Source organism: Athene cunicularia (assembly GCF_003259725.1).
Source record: "Athene cunicularia isolate RWA chromosome 4 unlocalized genomic scaffold, athCun1 chr4_part2, whole genome shotgun sequence".
In the NCBI taxonomy this organism is placed as follows: Eukaryota; Metazoa; Chordata; class Aves; order Strigiformes; family Strigidae; genus Athene; species Athene cunicularia.
The window spans coordinates 29,662,807-29,687,997 of record NW_020799099.1 but is presented as its reverse complement, the minus strand read 5'-3'; the positions used below and the strand labels follow the sequence as shown (position 1 = coordinate 29,687,997).

The following is a 25,191-nucleotide window of genomic DNA, read 5'->3' as shown; positions in this document are numbered from 1 at the left end:
AATCCTCCCCACTTCTTGCCACTTTACCCAGGCATTGAAGCCAGCTGGCTCCAGAGTCAGGCAGCCTGGAAACAAGCTGGCTTAGTAGCTCAGAGGCCTGGCTCCCAAATTCCCACTTCCTAAGCAAGTAGAATCCTACTTCTGTATTATTAAAACTAAAATCTGCCTTAAAAAAAAAATCCTTTCCATTTTAGGACACTTCTAAAATATCTGTTCCAATTGCATATGAAAAACAGATTTTCACATTTTCGCAACAGATAGAGACAGTTTCTATCTGAACAGCTAAGGAGCTGTCCTTGTCTGCCCTGTACCAGTAGGATGGGAAGCTTCAGGGACAAACTAAAAAGACAAAAGGGAAGTTCTTAACAACCTGAAAGGGTATAACAAAATGTTTGGAAGTACAATAAACAGTTCTAGCATGGAGATCACAAGAAGATAATAATAGCTGTAAATGTACACCTTGTGGTATTTTTCATTATGAGTCTGGAGATGTGTATTATACATACACATCACAGCAGTAAGCTGGGTCAAGTAGCACTTGACCTACCTCTTATGGAGCAGATCATCTTGAGTGCCATCATGTGGCACATACAGGACAACCAGGGGATCAGGCCCAGTCAGCATAGGTTTATGAAGGACAGGTCCTGCTTGACTAACCTGATCTCCTATGACAAGTTGACCCGCTTATTGGATGAGGGAAAGGCTGTGAATGTTGTTTACCTTGACTTTAGTAAGGCCTTTGACACCATTTCCCACAGCATTCTCCTGGCAAAACTGGCTGCTTGTGGCTTGGATGGGCACACGCTTTGCTGGGTAAAAATGTGGCTGGATGGCCGGGCCCAAAGAGTTGTGCTGAATAGAGTTAAATCCGTTTGGAAGCTGGTCCCAAGTGGTGTTCCCCAGGGCTCAGTGTTGGGGCCAGTTCTGTTTAATATCTTTATGAATGATCTGGACAATGGGATCGACTGCACCCTCAGTCAGTTTGCAGACAACATCAAGTTGGGCAGGAGTGTTGATCTGCCTGAGGGTAGGGAGGGTCTACAGAGGGATCTGGACAGGCTGGAGCAATAGGCCAAGGCCAACTGTATGAGGTGGAAGAAGGCCAACTGCTGTCTTCTGCGCTTGGGTCACAACAACCCCATGCAATGCTTGGGGAAGAGTGGCTGGAAAGCAGCAGAAAAAGACCTGGGGGTATTGGTCAACAGCTGGCTTAATATGAGCTGGCAGTGTGCCCAGGTGGCCAAGAAGGCAAATTGCCTCTGGGCTTGTGTCAGAAATAGCCAGCAGGACTAGGGAAGTGCTCATCCCCCTGTACCCAGCACTAGTGAGGCCGCAACTTGAATCCTGTGTTCAGTTTTGGGCCCCTCACTCCAAGGAAGATACTGAGGTTCTGGAGCATGTCCAAAGAAGAGCAATGAAGCTCGTGAAGGTTCTAGAGAACAAGTCTTTTGAAGAGCACCTGAGGGAACTGGGGCTTAGTCCAAAGAAACGGAGGCTGAGGGGAGACCTTATTGCTCTCTTCAACTACCTGAAAGAAGGTTGTAGTGAAGTGGGTGTCAATCTCTTCTCCCAAGTAACAAGTGATAGGACAAGAGTAAACAGCCTCAAGTTGTGCCAGGTGGGATTTAGATTGGATATTAGGAAAAATTTATTCACAGAAAGGGTTGGCAAGCATTGGAACAGGCTGCCCAGGGAAATGGTTAAGTCACCATCCCTGGAAGTATTTAAAAACATGTAGATGGTGGTGCTTAGGGACATGGTTTTAGTGGTGGATTTGGCAGTGTTAGGTTTACAGTTGGACTTGATCTTAAAGATCTTTTCCAACCGAAATGATTCTATCTAAAAGGCATATAGTCATGCTGGCCATAAAGATTTGGACACTTAACTTTATATTTTTCTATTACATAGGAAGGAAAGCTACATTTGAAATCTGTACAACACATTTTATGCTATAAACATCTGTGGCTTAATTCACAAACACTATTTCACTCATATACCTACAGTCACACCTTATTTGGCTTAATTGCCTTTACTAAATAGAATAAACAAGTACAGAAGCAAAGGTCTGTTGAAGTTCCCTCAGATTAAAAACTTTTCAGAGAATCATGGTGGCCAAAAATAAGAGACTGTAACCCATATTCTCCTTTATGTGTATGACATTGTTGAAGACTGCCTAAATTTCTCTTCCACCGTTAATAAGCTTCAGTCATTTTCTAACCTTTTTGAGGTGTTCCAGCAGCTGATGACATTTAATAGCCATTTTCAAAAACCTTTTTAATACTTCGTACACTTTCAGATATCTCCCAGAGATCTTCCCAAAGCCAAATCTTCCCAAAGCCAGAGCTTACCAGTACCAGAAGCTGCAGCTAGAAGGGGAAAAAAACGTATTCCCTAGATCTTTTCATAACAGTAATCCAGTGTCTATGAGATTGTGAAACAAAACATCACAATCGAGTATCTTGAGTCTCATAAGTGTGTTTTGTCTGGTTTAGGCCAACTATCTCTATTCCACAAAACAGACGATTGTATCTATTTTAATAAACTAAATGGAGTACCTGAATCTTTCCGATGTGATAATACTACAAAACCAGCTGGAACCTTCCAGAAATGTAGCTTCTTTCTAAACTAATAATGTCTTGTTTTACAGCAATGGAGAGCATGGGAGCTCGAAAACATCTAAGCCTTACATTCTATTAAAAGAACAATGACAATTTCTCAAGCATATGAACAAAAAACATTTAGCAAGAAATGGTTTTTAAACTACTTTCTTGAAATTACTACATGTTGTAGTTTTTTGGCCTTTGCTAATAAAAAAACTCTTTGCTAATAGCCTAACACAAGGCACTGGTCAAGCAGGAATCCATCCTTATTATAGACCAATAGACACAAGCTCTGCCACAGCTGAAGAACCAGCAGAAGCTAAACATTGCAGAATCAGATTAAAAAAAAAATAATAAAAAAAAAATATATATATATATATATATATAATTTACTTGTCAATTTTATGCTTAAATAACTGATTTGAGAACACCATGAAATTCATAGCAGCCAAGGTAACAGCAGCATAGCAACAGACACTGCTACTCAGAATAGAATCATAAGAACGATTCTCTTAACTATGTCCTTTCAATCTCATGCATACGAATGTACACATGCATGCTTCCAAGTCTAGTCAGGGCTCAAAGTTTTAAATCAGAGCACCAGAATTGAGAACACCATATCCCACAGTTAAGCACAATCCTCATTTCACAACACATGCTAAGATCCTCTAACAAAAGTTTCTTCAACATATCTTCAGCACGATGCTAAAAGCCAAGAAGGTTTGCTGAGTAAAGCTCATCCTCAAAAGACACTTACTCCATAGGTAAGCCAATGTTTCCAAACCCCACCCCAGCCTATATGGTGAGTAGAAGTATATTATTATTCTTTGGTCACAGCTAAGAAATATGCCAAGGCCTAAGCACTAAGCAAGAGTCTTTCTAGCCCAAGACGGCATACCCCTCCTCATTAAAAGGCTTCACCGATCTATCTTCAGGTTGTACATAACATTATGACAACTATAAAATGCACCCTATTCCAGGAAACATTTTTATTTTGTGAACATCCTTTAAGACTATGTAAAATGTATCCCAGACTAAAACTGAGGACAGACTACCAGCACTCATGCCACATACTCTCTATAGGAATCCTCACGCAAGAAGGATGAGAGGCCTCATCTGCACGTAGTCCCTGACTGTGCAAGCAGGGCTGCTTTCTGGAACATCATGAGAACAGGTAGCATCTCGAAGTTTAACTGCAACAGAAGGTCATTCCAAATAATCTGTATTAATTGCCCACTATTTTCAGATCTCTCCACAGGCGTCATAGATGTATACAAATGACTATCCTAAATTACAGAAATCTCACACTCTGCTACAGGAGGACCAACCCCACCACAGAATTACGAAGCTCCAATTTTAATGAAGGTGGAGTTTCTACTCCCACTGAAAGGAAGTTCCAGAGTTTCACTTTTCTAATCACTTCAGATCTAAATCGGCATCCATTTGTTTTTATGCTATCATTGTCTATTAACTAAAGTATCTCCCTGCCTCTTTTTCCTAAACATAATAACAAGCATAACAAAATAAAGACTGGGAGAAGTTAAACATCCAAATGCTTTTCATTTTGCCTAGCAGACAAATATTTTCCATGATTTTTTTAATCTAATAATCCTCTTCTGTACTTACTCTAGAGTTTTTGAAGTCTTAATCCCCAAATGTCTGCCTCTGGGAGTTCAGCTGTCTGTGACACAAGGCCTAATCCTGAAACAGCACAGCCATGTATCTTTGGTTCAGACTTTTGAGAAAACTTGTTCAGTTGAAAGAAAAAATGTGACAAAGAGCCATTTGAGATAAGAACAGGGGAAAAAAGAAGTTATAATGGCTAAGATACAGGCAATAAGAAGCTTGAAAATTCAAGAGGAAAAACATCGACCTGAAAAGGTATAAAACTGTACAGAAGAAAACAGGGAGTCAGCAGACAAATCCAGCAACACTGATGATCCAAGGAGAAATGAATGCAAACTCTTCCTCGCTGGGTGCTTTTACCAGGAGTACTGAGCACGCTACTGCGCAGCCTAGTACCTTGCAAGTCCCGGCGAGGACCAACAAACAGCTTCCTTCTCATTTTCACTCATTTGTATCCTGCTTGCAGAGTATCTCTGAGCACAGCAAAGGATGCCTGAACAAAATATCCCTGAGGGAAGGTTACAAGTTGGACACAGTTCCTGTGCTCTCAAACATATTTAGCAAATATCACACTCAAGATCTTGACATGGTGTTAGATTCTATATTTCTAGGAATTTATATAAATATTAGCTTCGGCTACTAAACTGAACAAAGATTCTTTAACTGAAGTAGTTTAGATTACTATGGCACAGCCAGAATAGAAGTTGGAAAAACTAATACAATATTAAACAACAGCTATATCAAAAATGTGTTCCCTAAAACATTAAATATCTGAATATTAACTCTCGTTAATAAATGTATGCCTTACTTCCTATTGCATAAAAGGTCAAAAATATGATAGCTTTTTGGATTTGATATTATATTACTCAAAGCCAAAAAGTTTTAATTAAACTTTTGGCATAATAGTCTAAATACAGTTATCACATTCATTCAGTCACATACACATTAGAACTTCTCCAGTAAGTGCATTATGCATTACAAAGCTAGTACTTTCAAAACCAACCTGAATACCTTTTGAATTTTTAAAAATTGATATATAAATAATTTGAATATAATTTCACTAGATTAAAGACTTCTGAGTATGGTTGATTTGTATACCTCAGTTTCACACAACACAGTAACCAAGGATTCTGTTGACAGACACCTCATCATACGAGTTTGATGCATTTATGTTTTTCCTGAAACATCCGTTCTTGATAGAAATACTATCATCTCCTGGAAGTGGGTAAAAAAACCTCTACTTGGAAAACAGATTTTCTAGGAATTAAGGCAACTGAAAGCATTCATCAAAAGCCTTCTTTTTATGAGGTCTAGATTTATTCAACATAATAAAAGGCCTATTATTTGAACCTAGACATATAATTGAAGCACTTAGCGTTCTATTTCAGGGAAATCTTCAGTTTTAACTGTACTAATTGTTAATGATGCTAATTGGTCACTGCCCATTTTCAAAGAGTTATGAAAAGCAATACAAGCATATGATTTTTTTCTGCAGCCTTATCAGGATATTTAGTTTTGAATTCTCTTTTCTGTATTGCTCTCATCCTAAGCCTGACAGAGTGCTAAGGATTAAGGAATGCAGCACAGAGTGCAATGCAATGAAGTAGCTCACACTCTGACTATGCACAGCATATTTATCTTAAGAGTAAGAACAGAGTGTGCATTGCTTTAAAATTCACCACACAGATATGGCAAAAACACAGTAGGAGTTGAGCTGGCAGCTCATGGTACAGGCCAGCAGGACTCCAAGAATCCAGTGACAAAAAAGGAAGCATAGACAAGGAAAGTGCTTTCTGGAGGAATCTGACAGAAATGGAAGACTGTTTGATTACAGAGGAAAGAGAAGGTTAGTTCCAAGCACAAAAGTAGTAGAGAGAGATATGAAATAAAAGAATCAAGTGAGGGTAATTCTGCTGAACTGGAAAAGTCAAGGATGAGAGGCTGGAATTTGATTCATGGGAAAAGCAATATTACAAGAGTAGTAAAATGACCTTAGCAGACAGAGAAGAAGTTGTAGCAGAGACAGATTTACATTGCAGCAAAAGGGAAACATGATGTATAACAGATTTGGTAGGGAAAGAAGAAACAAAATACAGGAACACACAACTGAGTAGTTGAGAGAAAATGGCGGAGGAGAGTTAAAGCTGTCAGGTTTGCAGTCACCAGTGAGAGAAGAATACAGGAAGAAAGGAAGAATGTCTAGACAGAAAGCAATTCAGTTTTGCTGAACCTGAAGTAAAAATGAAACATCCAAGAGACACTGAAAAGACAGGAAAAGATCTGTGACTGGGCAGATAGTGCAAGGTGCATGTAAGGAGGCATACCCGAGAGTCACTCTCAACCTCTGACAACCCATGAGTTCTGAATTGCCAAATAAATTGGTCCTACTCTCTGAATGTTTGATGCCCAGGCTCTAATCAAAATACACTACTGCAGCGGGCGGAGGAAGCAAGCAGCCGATTCAATGTGAATGATAGAGCAAGCCTCAACTTTATTGATAGAAATCACACCTTATATAAGCAATCTACAATACACTACTTGCAACTCTATTGGATACATTTAAGAAAATATATTATAATATCTCAGCCATTGGGTACATCTAAAAGGTCACATTATAATATCCCAGCCCCTTGTGGCATCTCTGGTATGCATAAACATCTTTCTTGCTGTGAACCTGCTTCTCTCCCAGGGTTGTTTCTCTTCACCCCCAAGGTCGTAATGCGCCCCAACTTATCTCTGTGTTCTCACAACAATCCTTGCTAGCACAACTGAGCCCTGGATCTTCATCCTTGTTTACATAACTGTACCCTGGGTTCTTTCCTTTGTTTACCTCAGGTGGCTGGGACCGACTTCTGCAGGGAGCTATGGCCGACCAGCTCCTGCAGGGAGCTATGGCCTTGCTCTCTGCAAGCCGTTCTCCAACACACTACTTCGCTGACTAGTAAGTTAAGCCCTATAAAAGAAGTGTTTCTGTTTACTACAAAAAACTTCCCTTAAAAAGTAATTCCTCAATGTACCATCTTCTGTCTCAACTCAAACATCAAGTCCCCCAGGCACTCTACACACAAGAACAGTAAGATCATTGCCACCTGAACAAATGACAAGTCTTAGTTTTGGTTATAGTGTTATGCAAGAAACTTACACAATGTTTTGTTTGCTTTTTAGTAATCTACATTTTGCGTCCTTTTTGGCACCAAGAGCAGTCAAACAAGGTTTTAATCCATTATGTTAAAAATTATCCATTTAGTAATACACTGTCTGAAACTACATGTATGTCAGTTTCCAACAGAAAATGTATTTTGAATATAAAGAAAAAAAGGGATTTTAGCCTTCACAGAATTGCACAAATGTAAGCTAGAAATAACTTAAAATTATCTAGTTTTGTACATAGGCATGATTTAGATCAACCTAAATCAAAAGTTAGTCTAATCAGTTTTTCTAAAATTGCCTAACAGTGGAGAGTCCATAACTTCCACAGACAGCTTACCTGATCTGTGTTATTTTTAAAGAGCTAGATTTTTCCTTAATATCTGAAACGACTTTAAAAATACCTCACAAGTTAAGCTTATTCATTCCTTTTCATCCTCCTAGCCTTTTAGTTTCTTGACTGAAAGGACTCCCTTCAGTCAGCCTATTTTCTTAATATATTCATGTTAGATTTCCTTGGATTCACTTCAGACTGTTTGCACCTATCTTAAAGTTTGTTCAGCATTTTTCACAGAATCACAGAATGGTTTGGGTTGGAAGGGACCTTAAAGATCATCTAGTTCCAATCCCCCTGCCATGGGCAGGGACACCTTCCACTAGACCAGGTTGCTCAAAGCCCCGTCCAACCTGGCCTTGAACACTGCCAGGGAGGGGGCAGCCACAGCTTCTCTGGGCAACTGTGCCAGTGTCTCACCACCCTCAAGGAAAGAACTTCTTCCTTATGTCTAACCTAAATCTACCCTCTTTCATCTTAAACCTGTTACCCCTTATCCCTGATAAAACAGTCCCTCCCCATCTTTCCTGTAGGCCCCCTTTAAGTATTGGGAAGCCACTATAAGGTGTCCCTGGTGCCTTCTCTTCTTAGGTTGAACAACCCCAACTCCCTCAGCCTGTCCTCATAAGGGAGGTGCTCCAGCCCACTTATTGTCCTCATGGCCCTCCTCTATACTTGCTCCAACAGGTCCATGTCTTTCTTATATTGGGGGCCCCAGAGCTGGACACAGTACTCCAGGTGGGGTCTCATGAGAGCAGAGGAGGGGGAGAATTACCTCCCTCGACCTGCTGGCCACACTTCTCTTGATGCAGCCCAGGATATGGTTGGCCTTCTGGGCTGTGAGTGCACATTGCTGGCTCATGGTCTTCCATCCACTACTACTCCCAAGTCCTTCTCTGCAGGGCTACCCTCAATCCACTTATCTGTGGCCCACAATACTGGACTGTTGCCCACAATACGTGCCTGTATTTGTACATGGGATTGCCTTGACCCATGTGCAGGACCTTGCACTTGGCCTTCATGAAGTTTGCACAGGCCCACCTCTCAATCCTGTCTAAGTCGTTCTGGATGGCATCCCTTCCCTCCAGCATGTCAACTGCATCACCAACCTTGGTGTCATCGGCAAACTTGCTGAGGCTGTGCTCAATCCCACCGTCCATGTTGCCAACAAAGATGTTAAACTGACTCCTGAGGAATGCCCCTCACCACTGCTCCCCACTTGGACAGGGAGCCGTTGACTGTAACTCTGAGTGCACCCACCCAGTCAATTCCTTATCCACCAAGTGGTCCATCCATGAAATCCATGTCTCTCCAATTTTGAGACAAGGATGTTGTGTAGGACAGCATCAAAAGCTGTGCACAAGTCCAGGTAGATGATGTCAGCTGCTCTCCACCAATGCTGTTATCCCATCATAGAAGGCCACCAAATTTGTCAGGCATGATCTGCCCTTAGTGAAGCCATGTTGGCTGTCACCAATCACCTTATTTCCCATGTGCCCTAGTGTAGTTTCCCGGAGGATCTGCTCCATGATCTTGCTGGGGGGCAGAATGCTCAGACTGAATAGCCTGTAGTTCCCTGGGTCTTCTTATTTTCCTTTTTACAAATGAGGGTTATGTTTCCCCTTTTCCAGTCAGCAGGAACTCCATCAGACTGCCAAGACTTCTCAATTAGGATGGATAGTGGCTTATCCACTTCATCTTCCAGTTTCCTCAGGACCTGTGGATGCATCTTATCAGATTCTATGTGCCTGTGCCCCTTCAGATTCCTTAGATGGTCTTAAACCTGCTCTTCTCATACGGTGGGTGGTTCTTCATTCTCCCAGTCCCTGGCCTTTGCCTTGTGTGTCTTGGACAGTGTGGCTGGAGCACTTGCTGGTGAAGACTGAGGTAAAGTCATTGAATACCTCAGCCTTCTCCATATCCTGGGTAACCGGGTCTCCTGTTTCCCTCTGGAGAGAGCCCACATTTTCCTTAGTCTTCCTTTTTTGACCAACGTAACTATAGAAGCTTTTTTTGTAGCCCTTGATATCCTTGGCCAAATTTAATTCTATCAGGGCTTTGGCCTTCCTGACCTGATCTCTGGCTGCTCAGACAGTCTCTCTGTATTCCTCCCAGGCTATCTGTCCTTGCTTCCACCCTCTGTAGGTGGCATCTTTCTACCTGAGGCCTTACCAGCATCAAAAAAAAGGGAATAATTGTTCTTCCTTGTTACTCCCATATAGCACTACTGTTAGTAGTAGTGCTATAGAATCAGAATTGCTTTTTCATTAACAGCAGCAAGCAAAACAAGAGCCTAATTTTCAATAATATCAAAACCTGACATAAGCCAGTCCTCTTACAAATATGAATAACACAGTCTTTAAGATGACCATGACAACATACTTTTAGTAATAAAATTAAGAATTCCATGAACAGTTTTTTCAGGAAAAAAAAGAGAAAATCCAACTGCAAGTGCTCTTTACAAGGAAAGTAGAATTTTGTTGGTTAAGCTATATGGTTAGTTAGAAGATGCACCTCTATCTACTTTGTGTCAAGGTAGAAGAATTAGTCTACAGGTACCCTTTATAGTAGGAAATTTCAAGTCTTGGACTAGATGAGTAGGATTTTCAGAAGACAAGCTGATAACACAATATTCATGGTATGTTTCTTGCTTCTTAGTGCAGTACAGGAGCTATAGATAAGCCCCCTGTCATGCTCTTGTCTTCTTTCTTGCCCCATGTACTTCCTACAGACTTTGCCTTGTGACTGTTGCCAGAATTTTAATTCTTTCCTGATTTCCCCCCCTAAGTGATGGTGCAAAATTTTAAAAAACAAGCTAGCTTCCTATTGGATTACAAATTGCTGGGGTCCTGTATGGCCCTGACAGGCCATGAAGATGCTGCCCCTTTGTGCTTATTATAACTGGTATAACTGGTATATCAAATGCATGGTTTCCTCTGGGTGGGGTTGGGTGAGCATGGAACCTGTGTGTGTGTGTACACACACAGAGATATCAAGCTATATGCTATACTAATGATAACTTGCCTGCGTATGTGTTGGCCTTGTTCAAGAGATCTGTGCATGCATGCATGTCAGCAAAAGCACGAATCCCCAAGCAGTTGATAGGATGAAGCTGGGATTCCAAAAATTCACAGCAAGTCCTTTTCACATCCTGCAGTTGCAAGAGACCAGCTGCTGGGAGCAGTACCTGTAAGAAGAAACAGGTGGTTAATGCCCCGATTTAATTCTGAGTTTATACAACAGTATTCTCAGTATTAATAAAGAAAACAAAATAATTCACTAAAAAAATAAAAGATTAAAACAGAGGGGAAAATTTCAGCACTACATAACTGAAGAATTTAAAGCCCAGCATTAGTATAATTTTACTTCCTTGCAAATACCATTCAAGATTTAAAATAACAAGTGACATCTCTACCACTGTGTTCAATGGGAAATAATTCCATAGATTATAATTCTCACATTTCATGTAAACTATTCCCAATATTCATTCACAAGCTCCTTTCTTACTGTTCCCAACACTCCATAATTACATCTCATTTCCAAACCTTTAGCATTAGATATTTCTTTAAACCAGAGTTTTCTAGACTGTAATAGAATATGTAAATCTTGTTTGCATGCAAGTGCTGGACATTGTACCATTTTTTAGCATCAGTAATAAGCATTTTTATGCAACTGATTCCAGTAAGGACTCAGTTTCCAAAGTCATCTGTGACCTTCTTGGAAGTATGACAATTCAAGCATTTAAAAGCCTGAGCATATAAAATATTCGTAACTGGTTAAAAATCTATCAGTAAGGAATTAGTGTAAATGACACATTTGTCCTTAAACTTTCACAAAGCAAGCAGAATGTAAAGAGAAATTTTAAAAAATGTATAACATACATTTTATTTGCCCAGTAAAACTTAACCATGAGATACAGTTGAATTATGATTGTTCATTTCAATTAAATACCATACTTCTATCTACAACTTATTTTTCACAATATTTTCATTTTCTGTGCCTTTGACAGTTATTTTAGTGAGACTTCTATTTTAGAATTTTCAAGCGTGAAATTAATGTTAGCTTGAATCTTCAGTGGATGACAACAGGCAAGATTTTAACATGGAAGTCTTGCAACTGTTTATTTACATATAGAGAAAACATATACTATAGGGCTGCATCAATAATAAACAAGCAAAAAATGCACCAAAAAATGGCTTGCACTACTGTGTTAATAAAGTATTTGAAACAATTACTTGGGTAGAATTGAAGAGAGTCAAACAAGAAGAAAACTGGAAGAATAAAAAAGAACTGGAAGAACAGGGTAGAACAATTTAGAAGCCTGTGTAACAGTACACGAAAGCTGTAGAATATACTTCTGTTGCTCTTTGGAAGAAGTTTCAATCTTAGTAACTGTCTGTAGAATCAAATATTTGTCATCAACTCTGTAAACATCTACTACTTTTCTAAATAGCTACTGTTATTGTTTAATTTTTAGACTTTTTTTCCTGAAATATAACTAACAATTATGATCCAAACTAAAACAGATGCTATAACCTTGTAAAGCTAATGTCTGCTTTAAATGCCATTTTTTGGTCCTGCTTCTACTATTTATGGCTGTTCTTCTTCCTTTAGCCTGACATATATGAAAACCGTCTTTCTGTTCCTCAAAATATTAATCCGTAATTTGAAGCAATAATCCACTATAGCCTCTAGTTTATACATTTGACTATCAATGTATGGAGCGAATAAGAAGGATCATACATTTAACAAGAGTTCGCTTTGAATGTCAACTGTTAATGAAAGAGAAATGAAGGGAAAAGATAAATGTGATTGTACTGAGATACACAGACCGCTACTAAGCAAAATCACTAAAAACTCGTTTAAATCTTATATAATCCTTGAAAATATTAAATAAATAATGAAATACGTGGAGAAGATCTGCACGTAATAGGCACAAGTGTCAGATAGTTGCACAATTCAAAACAAATTTAGTAAGCTTGTAAGCTTAAAGGTTACTAATGACAAGGTTAAAATATAGTGTAGTGAATTCATTTTATATTAGCATATGTTTGTGAAAATATGAAGATAATATTAGTAATACAATTTCTATTACTAGAACTACAATATGATTAGTTATAGTAGCAAGTGGATAATTCGATAGAGAATTCTAGGATAAAATATGGTCATGAAATTACATACCAAGAATCAGAGCTAGAAATCTAATACAAGTATTTATTCACACAACTTGTTCCAATGAAGCAAACATTTCACACCTGCTTACAATACAACTAATACAACTTATAATACAACTAATTCAAGCATGGTCCCAGATAATTTTAGGCATGTTACCAATATAGTTGAGCAAATAAGTCTGAGAACAGTCCTTGACTGCTTAAATAGATTCGGTAGAAAAATACGTAAAATGACCATCAAATCAATAAACAAAATGGAAAGGTAAGATTTGAGAATGATATGAAGAAAAGAATTTAAGATTTGTATGCAGTCACATGGAGATGCTTGCTCACTCATATGAACAGTAAAGCAATGTTATAAGAAGATCACTCCTCATTATGGGAAATTTACATCAGTTCTTAAAACATTGCAACTGAGTTTGTAAAGTTATTTCAATACATTTTAGTTATCTGACGGTAAGACATTTAAGTCTAAATATATTTACGTGTATTCTCTACTAAAAAGGAAAAGAAAGGCAAAGTGCATCAAATTTATCCCATTGAAATTATACATTGCACTTTGGTTACTAGGCAACGAGAGCTGTGATAACATCTAGTTATTTTCATTTGTACCTATAGAACTGTGAGCCTGGAAACTGTAACAACCTGCATTTAAAAATATAGTTTCATCACAGGCAGATTCACTCTGCTGAAGCTAGGGACAAACTACATAGGGAAAAAAGACCAAAACAACCCAAATCCCTCTCAAACCCATATAAAAAAAAAAAAAAGACTATATTAAAAATGCAGTACAGATTAAGTTTAACTGGTGCTGACTCTAAACTGGTAGGCTATAGCTCAGATTCCAAAAACAACCAGTAGAGGGTATCATAACTTTCCTTTAAAGATCAAAAATACTTTAACATGCATACTGCTTTGTACTTCAAGAAACGCAGGAAAAAAAAAAATCATCTCCAATTGCTTATTCTATGAAAATGCATCCTCATCACAGCGGTGGTTGTTTTGATAATCAAAGAAACTGAACAGATTATTATTACAGATGGCAAGTAAGAAATTACATATTCTCTTTTTTTGTGTCAAAGTTGTGGTGATGAATCTTGGAATGACTGCTAGATTTCCTAGAGCAGACTGTTTAACCCTTACAAGTCTTTGAAGTCTATTCCCTGGTTATCTTATCCTGGTTCTCCTTCCTGCAGTGACACTCCTATTTCCAAAGTTGTGTGTACCTGCCATGCCAAATACACCTTTCTAACCCCACTGAGACAAAAAGGATTGTGACCAGGTACAAGCACTTGTTTCAAAACCCACCTGCAGGGTCACTTGCATAGTCAGGAGGGATCCACTTAAGGCCCTAACCTTGGGTCCCTGTTTTCACTGGAGTAGATTCAAGCCCTTCAAAATAACTGGATATCAACACATATCTGAGGCTGTTGCCCTCTTTTGTGGCCCTTCAGATACATGCCAGGAATATGTTGAGGGCTGAGGGTACTGATGTTGCCCATAGCTTTTCTCCCTCTTTTTCCAGACAGCATCATAACTCTGTTCACCCTTGTGCAGCTGGACATATTTACCTCACGTGACCAAAACATACACATACTGAGCTCTGGAGCAATGAGCAGCCAGTACAGGCAGAAATCTCTCCATTTACATGTGATTCATCCGTTCACAAGAAACATGTTTACAACAGTCTCAGCCTGTGTCAGCAACAAACAAACCCCTACAATGGAAGAAGGCTCAGAGGAGATGGGCAAGGGTGATGAACTCAGGGAAGAAGTGTAAGGAATGAGCACCAAGTGGCATAAAGAAAACTGAACTTATCTCAACACCATGGAGGCTGGAAGGTAACCTTTGTTTTAGATATATGGCTGTACCAGTGAGTTGGCAGGTTGTGTAAACAGACTTCCCTCAGATAACTAGTAGAGCGCAATGTCTTCTCCAGCTAGCCAGAGCAGTGGAGGGAGACGTATATGTGGTTCAGCCCAACACAAAGTATAAAAACCAAACAACCAACAGAAAGAGCTCTGAGAAGAGCAACAGGCTTGAGGTGGCTTTAGCCCACCTATTCCCTCCTGATGAACTGGGGATGCCCAACATCCTAACAGTGGGCATATAGAGACCAATAATGAGAATCACTCTTACATGGTGATCCAAAAGTATATTGCAATTTCTTTATCTTGCTTGTGTTGTGACCTCAGTATATTGCTGTATCACTCTGCTAAATCAAAACATAGCAATATGTAGCACCAAATATCTTCAAAACATTAAATTTTAGATCAAATGTTAAACCCTCTTTGTGGACTATCTAGAAAAACCTAGTCAGAGAAGCTGCCCTGGAATGCCTCCACACTGGACAAGGGAGTTCATCCTACCCAAAGGCTGCTAGATGACCTAACGGGCAACCCTTCACAGTGCAGTCACTTCCCCAAGTTCAGTGCCACACTCCCCTTCACACAGCCCCTTGCTCCCACAGTTGGTACCACTTTATGCAACACATAAGCTTTTAGTAAGTATCCTTTCAGTTGAAGATGGAGGAAGAAGTCCAGTGGAAGGGACCACCAAGATGAGCAGAGGGCTGAAGCATGTGATATTACAAGGAGAGGCTAAGAGGACTGAATTTATTCAGCCATTACAGAGAAGACAATGGGGAGATCTTATTACTGTCCTCAACTATTTAATGGATGGGTTGAGAAGAGTGAGCCAGACTGTTCTTGAAGATGCACAAGCAGTGGGACAAGAGGCAAACAGGAACACAGGAAAATGTGACTAGAAAAAATGAGTTAGGTTGGTTTTTGTTATTTTGTGTTGTGGTGTTTGAGGTTTTTTTAAACCATGAGAGTGGTTAAGCCCTAGAACAGGTTGCCCCAAGAAGTTGCAGGATCTCTACACTTAGAGATATTCAAAATTCAATGGACAGGCCCCTCAACCTGCTGTAACTGGACCTGATTTTTAAAAGTTCAATGCAAAATAAAATTTAAATTGATGAAAGCTTTCTGCCTGATTTAAATCAATTTGATTCAGTGATATTATATCAATCCATGCTATCATCTTTGCACTCCTCTTTGTACTGATAGATTCTCCTAGCCAGACATATTGTGCTACCTGTGGTAAGATGATACTTAAGGCAATATTTTAATCTCCAGTATTTTAAAGTTTCCTGGAATTTCTTTAAGATCTGTCATGAATTCTTGCTGAAATTCAAATTGATACCCACCAACAATGCATTAAGATCAGTATAATGTCAATATGAAAATAATGAAAGAACATATTGCGGTTTTTAGGAAAAGGATCCCACAGCATAAACAAAAATAAAATTTCTCAGAACATTACTTTACAAGCAAATAACCCAATAGAAATCAAAGCAGTGTATGCCAAGAAAATTGAATAATGTGCTGTCTAAAATAGGAAAATTTCATTCTCTATTCACATGGGGGCGAAAGAAAACAAATCTGTAAAGTTAGAAAAGAGACTAACCTAGGAAAGCAGATGTGCAAGAATCCAAACAGTACAATGCAACATAGAAGCAGACAGGAGAGAAAGTTACAACGCTGACATAAAATAAATTTCAGAGAGAAGTTATGTTAATGCCTGTTATAAAACAACTCTTGAGAAAATACAGTAAAGTTTAATCTCTATTTCTCAAGTTTAAATAACCACTTCAGCAAACTAAACTCTTTCACTTGCTGTTTATACTACCATAGCATAAGGAAGAAGGAAACGAAAATAATAGTCAAAGATCATCCAAATATCTTATTTTTTTAATTGTTATCTACAAGCATCTGTGCTGTAATTAAAACTTTCCTAACTGAAGTGTAGTCTAAGTTCTAGTGAAATCATTTAGCACTGCATTGAAATTATATTATTTAGGAGTATGCATACAAAACCACTAAAATAGATACAAGTATTTTAACACTTGCATCCATGGAATAAAATGTAGAAGTTTCTATTTTGGAAAATTCAACTCTGCTAGCATTCTATACATACAACATGTGTATTTAACACTGGAACAGTGCACTTAATGTGCACCATTAAGATGGTGCACTGGATTTAAAGATGTGAATGAGCTGCAAGTTTAGAACTTGATACCATGTATCTTATAAAATACAACTTCTGGGTAACTTAACATCCTTGATTTTATAGGCTATTGTACAGTGATGACTTGGATGTAGAAATTTATCCATTATCTTAATAAGCCCCATTCTATTAAAAATCAGGTGCAGGTTGCAGTTTTATAGTATGAGAAAAAGAATACTACTAATCAAGATGCAATCCCATTTCTACACATTCCCTTAGTACTAGACACAAATTGGTAGAACAACATTTCAGTTGAAAAGCAGCAAATAATCATGATAATGTAATACTTTGAATGTCTGACATGATCTACAAAATACTAAGCAGCTTCCAACTTGGAAAACAGTGTAACAGATTAAAATAGAGTGTAAGGAAAAACTAACTGGTTTACATTCCTGCTTTTTAACCAGCATCATCATCTGTATTTAAGAGCCCATTTCAGTTAGTGACATACAATTTATAGAACGTAACTGATTTGCTCAAAAATTGATTTTAGAAGAGATACCACTTTACAACTAAACTAATGATTCAGACAGACAAAATGGTTCACGAAGACAAAACATTTGGGGTGGAGATGGGGGTTTTTTGTTGTTTTTTTGAAGGGGGTATGTGTGGAAATTTTGGAAGTGATTTGAGATGCAGTAAGGGGTTGCTTGAGCACAGAAACAAGATTCATGAAGCAAACGAAGTAACAGTAACTTTAATCAAGTAATACGCTATTAGCAGTGTCCATCTGGTCTACAAGGGAGAACCATGCAGTCTTGTTTGGTTCAAGAGTTCTCCTACATCATCTCCCTACAGAACAGTGCCCTAACCACCACTGAACAGCACATTTTGGCTTAAGCCTCCACATAAGAGACAGATTGATTTTCTATTCTGATGGTTATTTTTGTTAACAGTCATGAGCTTAGCCTTTCATATCCTCTTCTTCTGTTAAAAGATACTGGAAATAGAAATGAAACATTGTCTCACTTGGAGTGGAACAGTCTTGAACCTAAAATAATGTTTGTTCAAATTTTAGATCTTTCTTTCAGTGAAGAAACCGTAGACATTTTGATTTGATAGAAACAGAGTTTTCGATTTGAAGTTTGGTCACTGAACTGAAGTGTGTGTGTGTATATATATATATATATATATATATATATACACACATACACACACACATCTCAAGTCATCTAAAATGAAAGCTCAGAATACTTCATCATACTGTAATTCAGTGCTCACAAGATTATATAGCTGCATAAAAATACCTTCATATTTTCTTAAGGACAGGATAATTTAAACAAGACTAACGAGAGTCTGAACAAAGCCACTTGCTGCTGATACGCTGTCAATTCAGAAACTGGACAACTTATTCTTTAACTACGGGAGCTGAAGTGCTAGCCAGTCAAATAATATACAAAGCTCCCCTGCAGAAGGATTAAAAGAAGCTCAAAAAGTTAAGTAGGTGGGATAACACAACTCACACTATATGGTCTTCAATCTTTCTGTAAAGGCTGACCCACATAAAAGATCGCTGTATCAGCTGATGCATTTAGCTAGTGTGCTTCAGCTATAGAATTTACCCATAACATCTCACACCCTCAGTACCAGACCCAACTGATAAATACACTGAGTTTGGTTATACCCAGGATTACTATGATACAAATATTTTTTAAATATTCCCTAAAACTAAAGACATAAAAGGCTGACAATTGAAATGTCCACAAGCTATGTTTTCTAAAGTATAGAAGATAACTTCGGGAGAACTAAGCAGGAAGGCACTGAGGAAGGAATTTTTTGTTGGAATTTTTTTCTACTTTACATACTAACTTGTAACAAACAAGGCTTGTTCTCCTAGTATAACTGCAGCTTTGCTGGCAATCTTAAAGGGAGGGATTGAAACACTATTTGCAAAACCCTAAAGCCTGTGCTGGAAACAAATAGCAGTATAACTGGGATAGTAGATTGAACCTCTGCTTTACTATTATCCCATTCTCTGGTACAGAAGACACATCCATAGTACTAGGTTTTATATTAATACAAAACCAAGAACTAAGGACAACAGAAATAGCCTGAAGTAGAAATGTTTCATATGCAGGATGCTTGTCTTCAGTACAAAAGTTGTGTCAAGATTAACATCTAATGTGCAATAAATGACCCTTCAGTGGACTGAAAAGACATTTGACACTCCAAGCTTTTAGTGTTACAGTTATGTTTTTATGATAATCTTTTACTTATCAGTTTCCTACAGCAGACCATATTTATATTCTCCTAGAATATCACAAGGGAATATCTTCCAAAAAAAAAGCATTAGGCTTAGTGACAAATTTCATAATCATTTTAATCTAACAAATATGTAGGGACAGAATTTCCACAGCAAATGGCATCTCTACCCTCCCATTTGAAATTTTTTTCAGATAAAGGTTTAATGCATACATTTCATGACTTAAAGCATGACCAATATTCAGAAGACAGAAACATTTTCAAGAAAGCCTTTATTCAGCCTCCAGAAATTTCACCTCGTGTAGCAACTACTTGCAAGTGAGAGGGGTCAAACATGAAGTCTCTTCTTTAAGTGGCTTAATTTACTCATAATAAGCACCTTGAATTTTACAGGGATATGGAAGGCACACATGCTTTCATTTTCATAGAACACTTTAAAAATGAGCAAATGACCTCTGCGCTTTAAGTTGGCAAGGGCTGTCTTTCAGGTTTTGTCACAGGTAGCTTTGTGGTCACACACAAAAATAGATACATGGATGCCTACGGTAAAGGTCATTGCTGAGGCGAAAGTAGCTGCTTTCATCTGACTTGACAGAGAAGAGTCTCTAACACAGCCTAGCAGCGTGATGATTTTAAAGATCACAGACTCAGAAAAGTTGCACAAGCTGTTCAGACTGAGAAGGCAGTTTATATACAAAAGTACTTATTCATTAATGTCTAGTTAAAAGCCAACTACATTCAAGTGAGGCAGGATGAAGGCACCAGGTTTGTAGAATTAAAAAACTGGTGATCTCAGTCCTGAGGACTTCTGACCTACTCATGGGTCATGATTTCTCTGTTTCCTTTTCCCCCTCCCTCCCCAACCCCTCAGTAGTCTATTCAAGTGTGAACTCCTTTGGGCCACACATGCTTGTTGCTGTAATATCTCTCAGAACAGAATCCCAATCATAGCTGGCCCATAAAATAAACAGTTAAAAAAGTTTCCAGGCTAGCCTAGAACTTTAGAGGTTTTTTTAGCTAAATGTATAATTTGTATAATAATGGGTTAAATCTCTGTTTTCTAAAAAGAAAAAAGTAATGTATCCCTCTCTAGTCAATGACATAAAAAAAATAATCTCCGAGTTCCCTTCTGCATGCTCTTCAATTTGCATGTTCTTCCCACCATATATTTAGAAAGCAAATACCCCTCTGGTGTAGAAGCTGAGCAGTTCAAACCAGTTCCAAGACCAACCCTAAGTGAATACTAATAATGAAAATAGAGGGATAACTATATATTAGACCAAATCTATGGTCTATTCATCCCATGTAGTCTAGGAACATCCATCCTTATCCAGTACCAGAATGCATAAAAACCTAGAGTCTGGAATAAATCAGCCACAACAGAGAAAGTTTCCTTGAAACATAAGGAATAGCCTGCTCTTGAAGCACAAGGATACATCTTACCTTTTAGAACAGCATGTCTAGTTAGTTAAAAACAAACTTCACTTGAGAAAAACTGGCAGTGCCCAGTGCTTTGCAGGTAAATAAATATAAGGGACAATAAACAACAGAACAAGAGCCTAATCTTCCAGGTTTGAAAGAGGACAATAAAAGATTACGGTGGTGGCTATGGTTCTGGTTGGTGGGTCAGGGATGCAAGATTCTTTTAAGAGTAGGAGAGTTATTCAAGATAAAAAGGAAGAAATGGCAAAAATTTTGCCCATCTTAAAAACTTTTTGCCTAGCTCTGTTGCAACCAGCCAAGCATCTCTTTCACACTCTCAACCACACTGGAAGCAAGTTTGGCAGCTGGCTCAAGACTTAATCTGTTATGTCCTACTCCCTTCCCCAATAGGTGATTAAACCCAGTTTATGAAATGAAGTTTCACAGCACTGCTCTGCTTCCATCAGCACCATCACTTCAGCTGTATTCCCCTCTTCCAAGAAAATGGGGAAGAGAAAACCTAGGATGAAGGAAAGTAGAACTGGTGAACCCGACGCAGACCTGGACTTCACATGCTCCCACCTAATTAGAGATGTAAACCTTACCGAGTGAAAATACTGGCTTTGAAATATAGTATATCTAATGGTAACCCAAGGTTCACAAGTAATCATTTCCAAACCAAGCAGCGTAGCTAGAAAAGCACACTGCTCACCTTCTGCATCCTAGGCAGCTTCTCACGCATTTTGTAGCAGCAGGCTCTACTGATTAGGCATCCACTCTTTTAAGTGCATTAATAGTAAAATGTATGCACATGTATGGTTTTGTGCACTTTTCTCTCTAGGTATCTTAAAGAAACACTTATCTTTCAGCATAAGTAAATAACTTGCTCTTTGACCCTTAAAAAGGGTATGTGGAATCTTTGAAACAAATAGATATTGGAGGAAAAATAGATTCTTCCTTTAGTCATATCACAGTCAACCTAAAGAAGGCCTGAATTCTCCCCCTCTCTTAAATGATAGGTTTTCCATGCCTTTAACAGCTTTAAGCATTTCCCCAAACTGTGCTATTCCTGTCATACTTCAGCCCATCCAGCAGTGTTACAGGTCAGAACACAGATTTATACAGTGACATACAGATGCTGCTGTGCCATTTTTTATACTCCTTTTTAAAGCCACAATTTCACAATGAGCAAAAGTTTTTCTAAGGTGACTACAGTATATAATTCTATTCTGGGAAAAGTTGTTAATGTAAAACATAGCAATACGTAGGAGTAATTCAATTTTCTCTTTTCATGCATTACTTTACACTTTCCAACATTAAATTTGGTCTGTAGTCATGCTAGCCCGACATCTAGCTTAGCTAGAAAGCAGTGAAATTTTCTATTTTTGTCTAGTCTTGAAAAAAAATCCTTAAACCAGCTTATCACCTACATCTTTTGCTACCTACTTTTCAAAACTAAAGAAAATCCATCCTTCTTTGGAAGCTTGTGACACATTAGAACCATTCTGATACAGTGAAAATCAACTATTTATTTCTGTTTGTTCCTGTGCTCCCTAGGGATTTTTGATCTATTTATTGCTCATCATGTGACAGTTTAGGAGGGACTATAACTAACTTGACTTTCAAAAGGCTTTGATATGGTTATTTCTGGACCACTCAAAGAATTACAGGAGGTTTTTAGAAGCTATGCACAACTCATAAGTAGAATTCCAAAACATACAGAAAATTTGAACTTCCCTTATGTTACCTGACACTAACAAAACAGAAATCCTTAATAGGCTCTCTAGTGCTCAGGATCACTAATGACATTACTAAAATGTGAGCTGAAACTGTAAGAATAGCCAGTTAGAGAATATAATATTTTTACAGTCTCAGTCACCACACTTTCAAAGGTTATTCTCTGGGGGTAGGCTTTTTTTTTTTTAACATACATCGCTATAAAATCCTTTTTGCCATAGTGATCTGATACTCATTTGCTTCAGTGCCTCATCTTTTGACCCTTTCTCTAATCCTGTCCTTGATCTGTAAAAAGGATGCACCTTGCACAGCCTGTTGGCATAACTGGGACTTTCTACCTCAATTAGTTTTTGGCACCTTGCTTATGCGTGGCTCTGGCAGCCTACGTGCTCTCCTAAATCACTCATTAAAGAAACAATATGCAGGAAATGAACAGCTGTTATATTTAGAGCTGCAGTGCTGAGTAAAAGTGTTTTATTCTTTTTATCATTTAAATTAAACATGCCTGTTTAAATCCCTCAGTGACTTCCCATTCACCTCCCACAGTAATCAGAATCATATGCTTCTGAAATGCAGGATTACAGATCAGTATCTCTTCTATAATGTACTCCTGCCTCAACCCCACTTCTGTCTTACCCCATCACCACCTCCATGAGTTTCTGATTCATTCCCTGGCTCTTGCTTAGACCATGCTGACACAGCCAAGCTACAAGCCTCTTCACCACCTTTGCCCAGAAGTCTCTCTTCCAAATAAGCAGAAATTAGTGGTTTTTACCACCCCCCACTCAAAACATCTTCTGAAGGAACAAAGATTTTGAGATAGAGAAAATCTGTGATTCAGTTCATAAGACCTCAGTCTCTCTCCAGATATTCAAGACATTCTGCCTCACACACACACACTGGCATTTGATAGTCCAAGATAGTCTTTTACAGCCTCAGGACAATTTTAATTCACTCCTCATACCTTTTGATCCATATTTTAGATTCATCTTTATCTCTTGTGCTCATGCTCAGTTCTTTCTCTCTTATGTATTTCTCTTTAGCAACTACAAGCTGGTGGACAACAGTTCAAACTTCCATTCAGGTATCTTTTCATTCTTTCAAGGTTCACACCTTTCTGCCTACCCAATTTTCTTTATGGACAAAGTTCTGGGATCTCGCATTCAGCAAGACCATAGCAAAACAAGATGTTATAAAAAGATTCATTAGCTGGAAAATGCCAGCAAAATGTGAATAAAGCATCACTTGGAGGACAGAGACAAACAGCAGCAAGATATCTTCAGAAAGGAAAAAAAAAAAAAGGCAGTAATGTAAAATTGTGAACACCTCAGGAAAGAGTAGTTGCCATATCTGTGCAACATCTGCTTCTCCAGGTTCCGATGGTCCTGCCACCATTCTTCTCTCTGCCTTAAGCAAAGCTACAGCTGTACAGAAACAGCAGTTGCCTTCTCTACAAATTCCTTTTGCTACCTACCTCCTGGAACTTCATCATACCATCTATAACCAAGGGGAGAGAACAGTAAAGAATTTTATCCCTAAATGAAGAAGTATGAATTGTATTTATTCATCTTGGCTTAAAACATAACAGTTGGACTAGATGATCTTCAAGGTCCTTTCCAACCTAGATGATTCTGTGAAAATTTGTTATGATCTGCTCTAGGTGTAGCACCACAATGCAAAAGAAGGTGCTGAACCTACATGTCCAAGAGACTTTTTCGGATGACAGCCCAGCTCAAGACAGAATCGAGACAACAGATGAGTGTTTCTGTCAGCGTCAATCTGTGTGGCTGGCCGTGTGTACATGTGCTGTATACATGTGATTGTGTAGATACCTACTGGAAATACATGCTTGGCCTCATTACCAGCTGGAGCTTGAGGACATGGAGCTGCAGCCACCTTGCTGCTATCAGGCTACCAGATTCAGCAACCCTTAACACTTTCCTCATGTTAAACACACTGTGATCTCCTTCTGTCACGTGTCCCCAGCTAAGCCAGAGCAGAAAAAGAAATCCTTTACTAGGGCATCAAACATCTGTCAGCCACGTGTGAGGCTGTGGAATACATTTTCAACAAAACCGAAAATCCCAGTTTCCCAGTCCTAAAAACAAACACAGAAAGGGGAGTGACAATATGGTAACTGTATCATTTCTGCAGTGCACATAATAATATTGTGCCCCAAAACTCAAGCAGTTTCTACTTTGCACATACACAATAGCTAAAGTCACAAATATATGCTACGGGGAAAAAAAAAAAAAAAAAAAAAAGATTAGGGAAAAATACATACTATTCAGTATGCATTTAAAAACGGACAGAGAGCAAAATATTAAGCTTAGCTGCAAAGTTGTTTGCTTAGTATTTTGGTCAGCAGCTCTTTTATGCGAAGCTTACTCATCTAAAGCACAAATTAATGAAGTTTGTATTGGTAATAAAATACGCCTTTAGAAAGATCACACTCCTCTTTTCCATTCCCTCCTACACTCACTCTCCTGACAGGCAGGCATGTATAAGCAAATGAAGAATGCATAGTAGGATTATACCACTGGAAAAAATCAGATCATTTACTGTTGCCTGACATATTTCACAATGCCTGTAAATTCAAGCGTGCCACTGACTCTTCTCCAGCTAAGCCACATATTAGTCGTGCCCTCACATTATTAAAATCCTCAAAGCTGTTGTCACAAATACAAAAAAAATGGGTCAAAAGGGGTAACCAGATGGTTGCTTGAGGCCCAATATATAAAATATGTATGACAGCAAAACACAGTGGTACTCCACTGGTACTCTTTCACCACATAATCAAGCAGTATACTATAAAGCTGTTTAGTCCAACATTAAATTCTTGCCCAGTAAGACTTAAACATGTTTCTATGAATAGGGT

At 38.5% G+C, this 25,191-nt stretch overlaps 1 protein-coding gene across 8 annotated transcripts in view; it reads right to left on the bottom strand.

Moving 5' to 3' along the window:
* Positions 1–25,191, bottom strand: part of KLHL2 (kelch like family member 2) — a 59,393-nt gene that overhangs the window by 16,170 nt on the left and 18,032 nt on the right. For all 8 annotated transcript variants that reach the window (XR_003398280.1, XR_003398282.1, XR_003398281.1 and 5 more), the window contains one exon: positions 10,732–10,894. Coding sequence is in view for 5 of the 8 variants with exons in the window: in XM_026847494.1 (XP_026703295.1) it covers positions 10,732–10,894 (163 nt within the window). In the remaining 3 variants the exon portion in view is untranslated. The remainder of the gene's footprint in view (positions 1–10,731; positions 10,895–25,191) is intronic.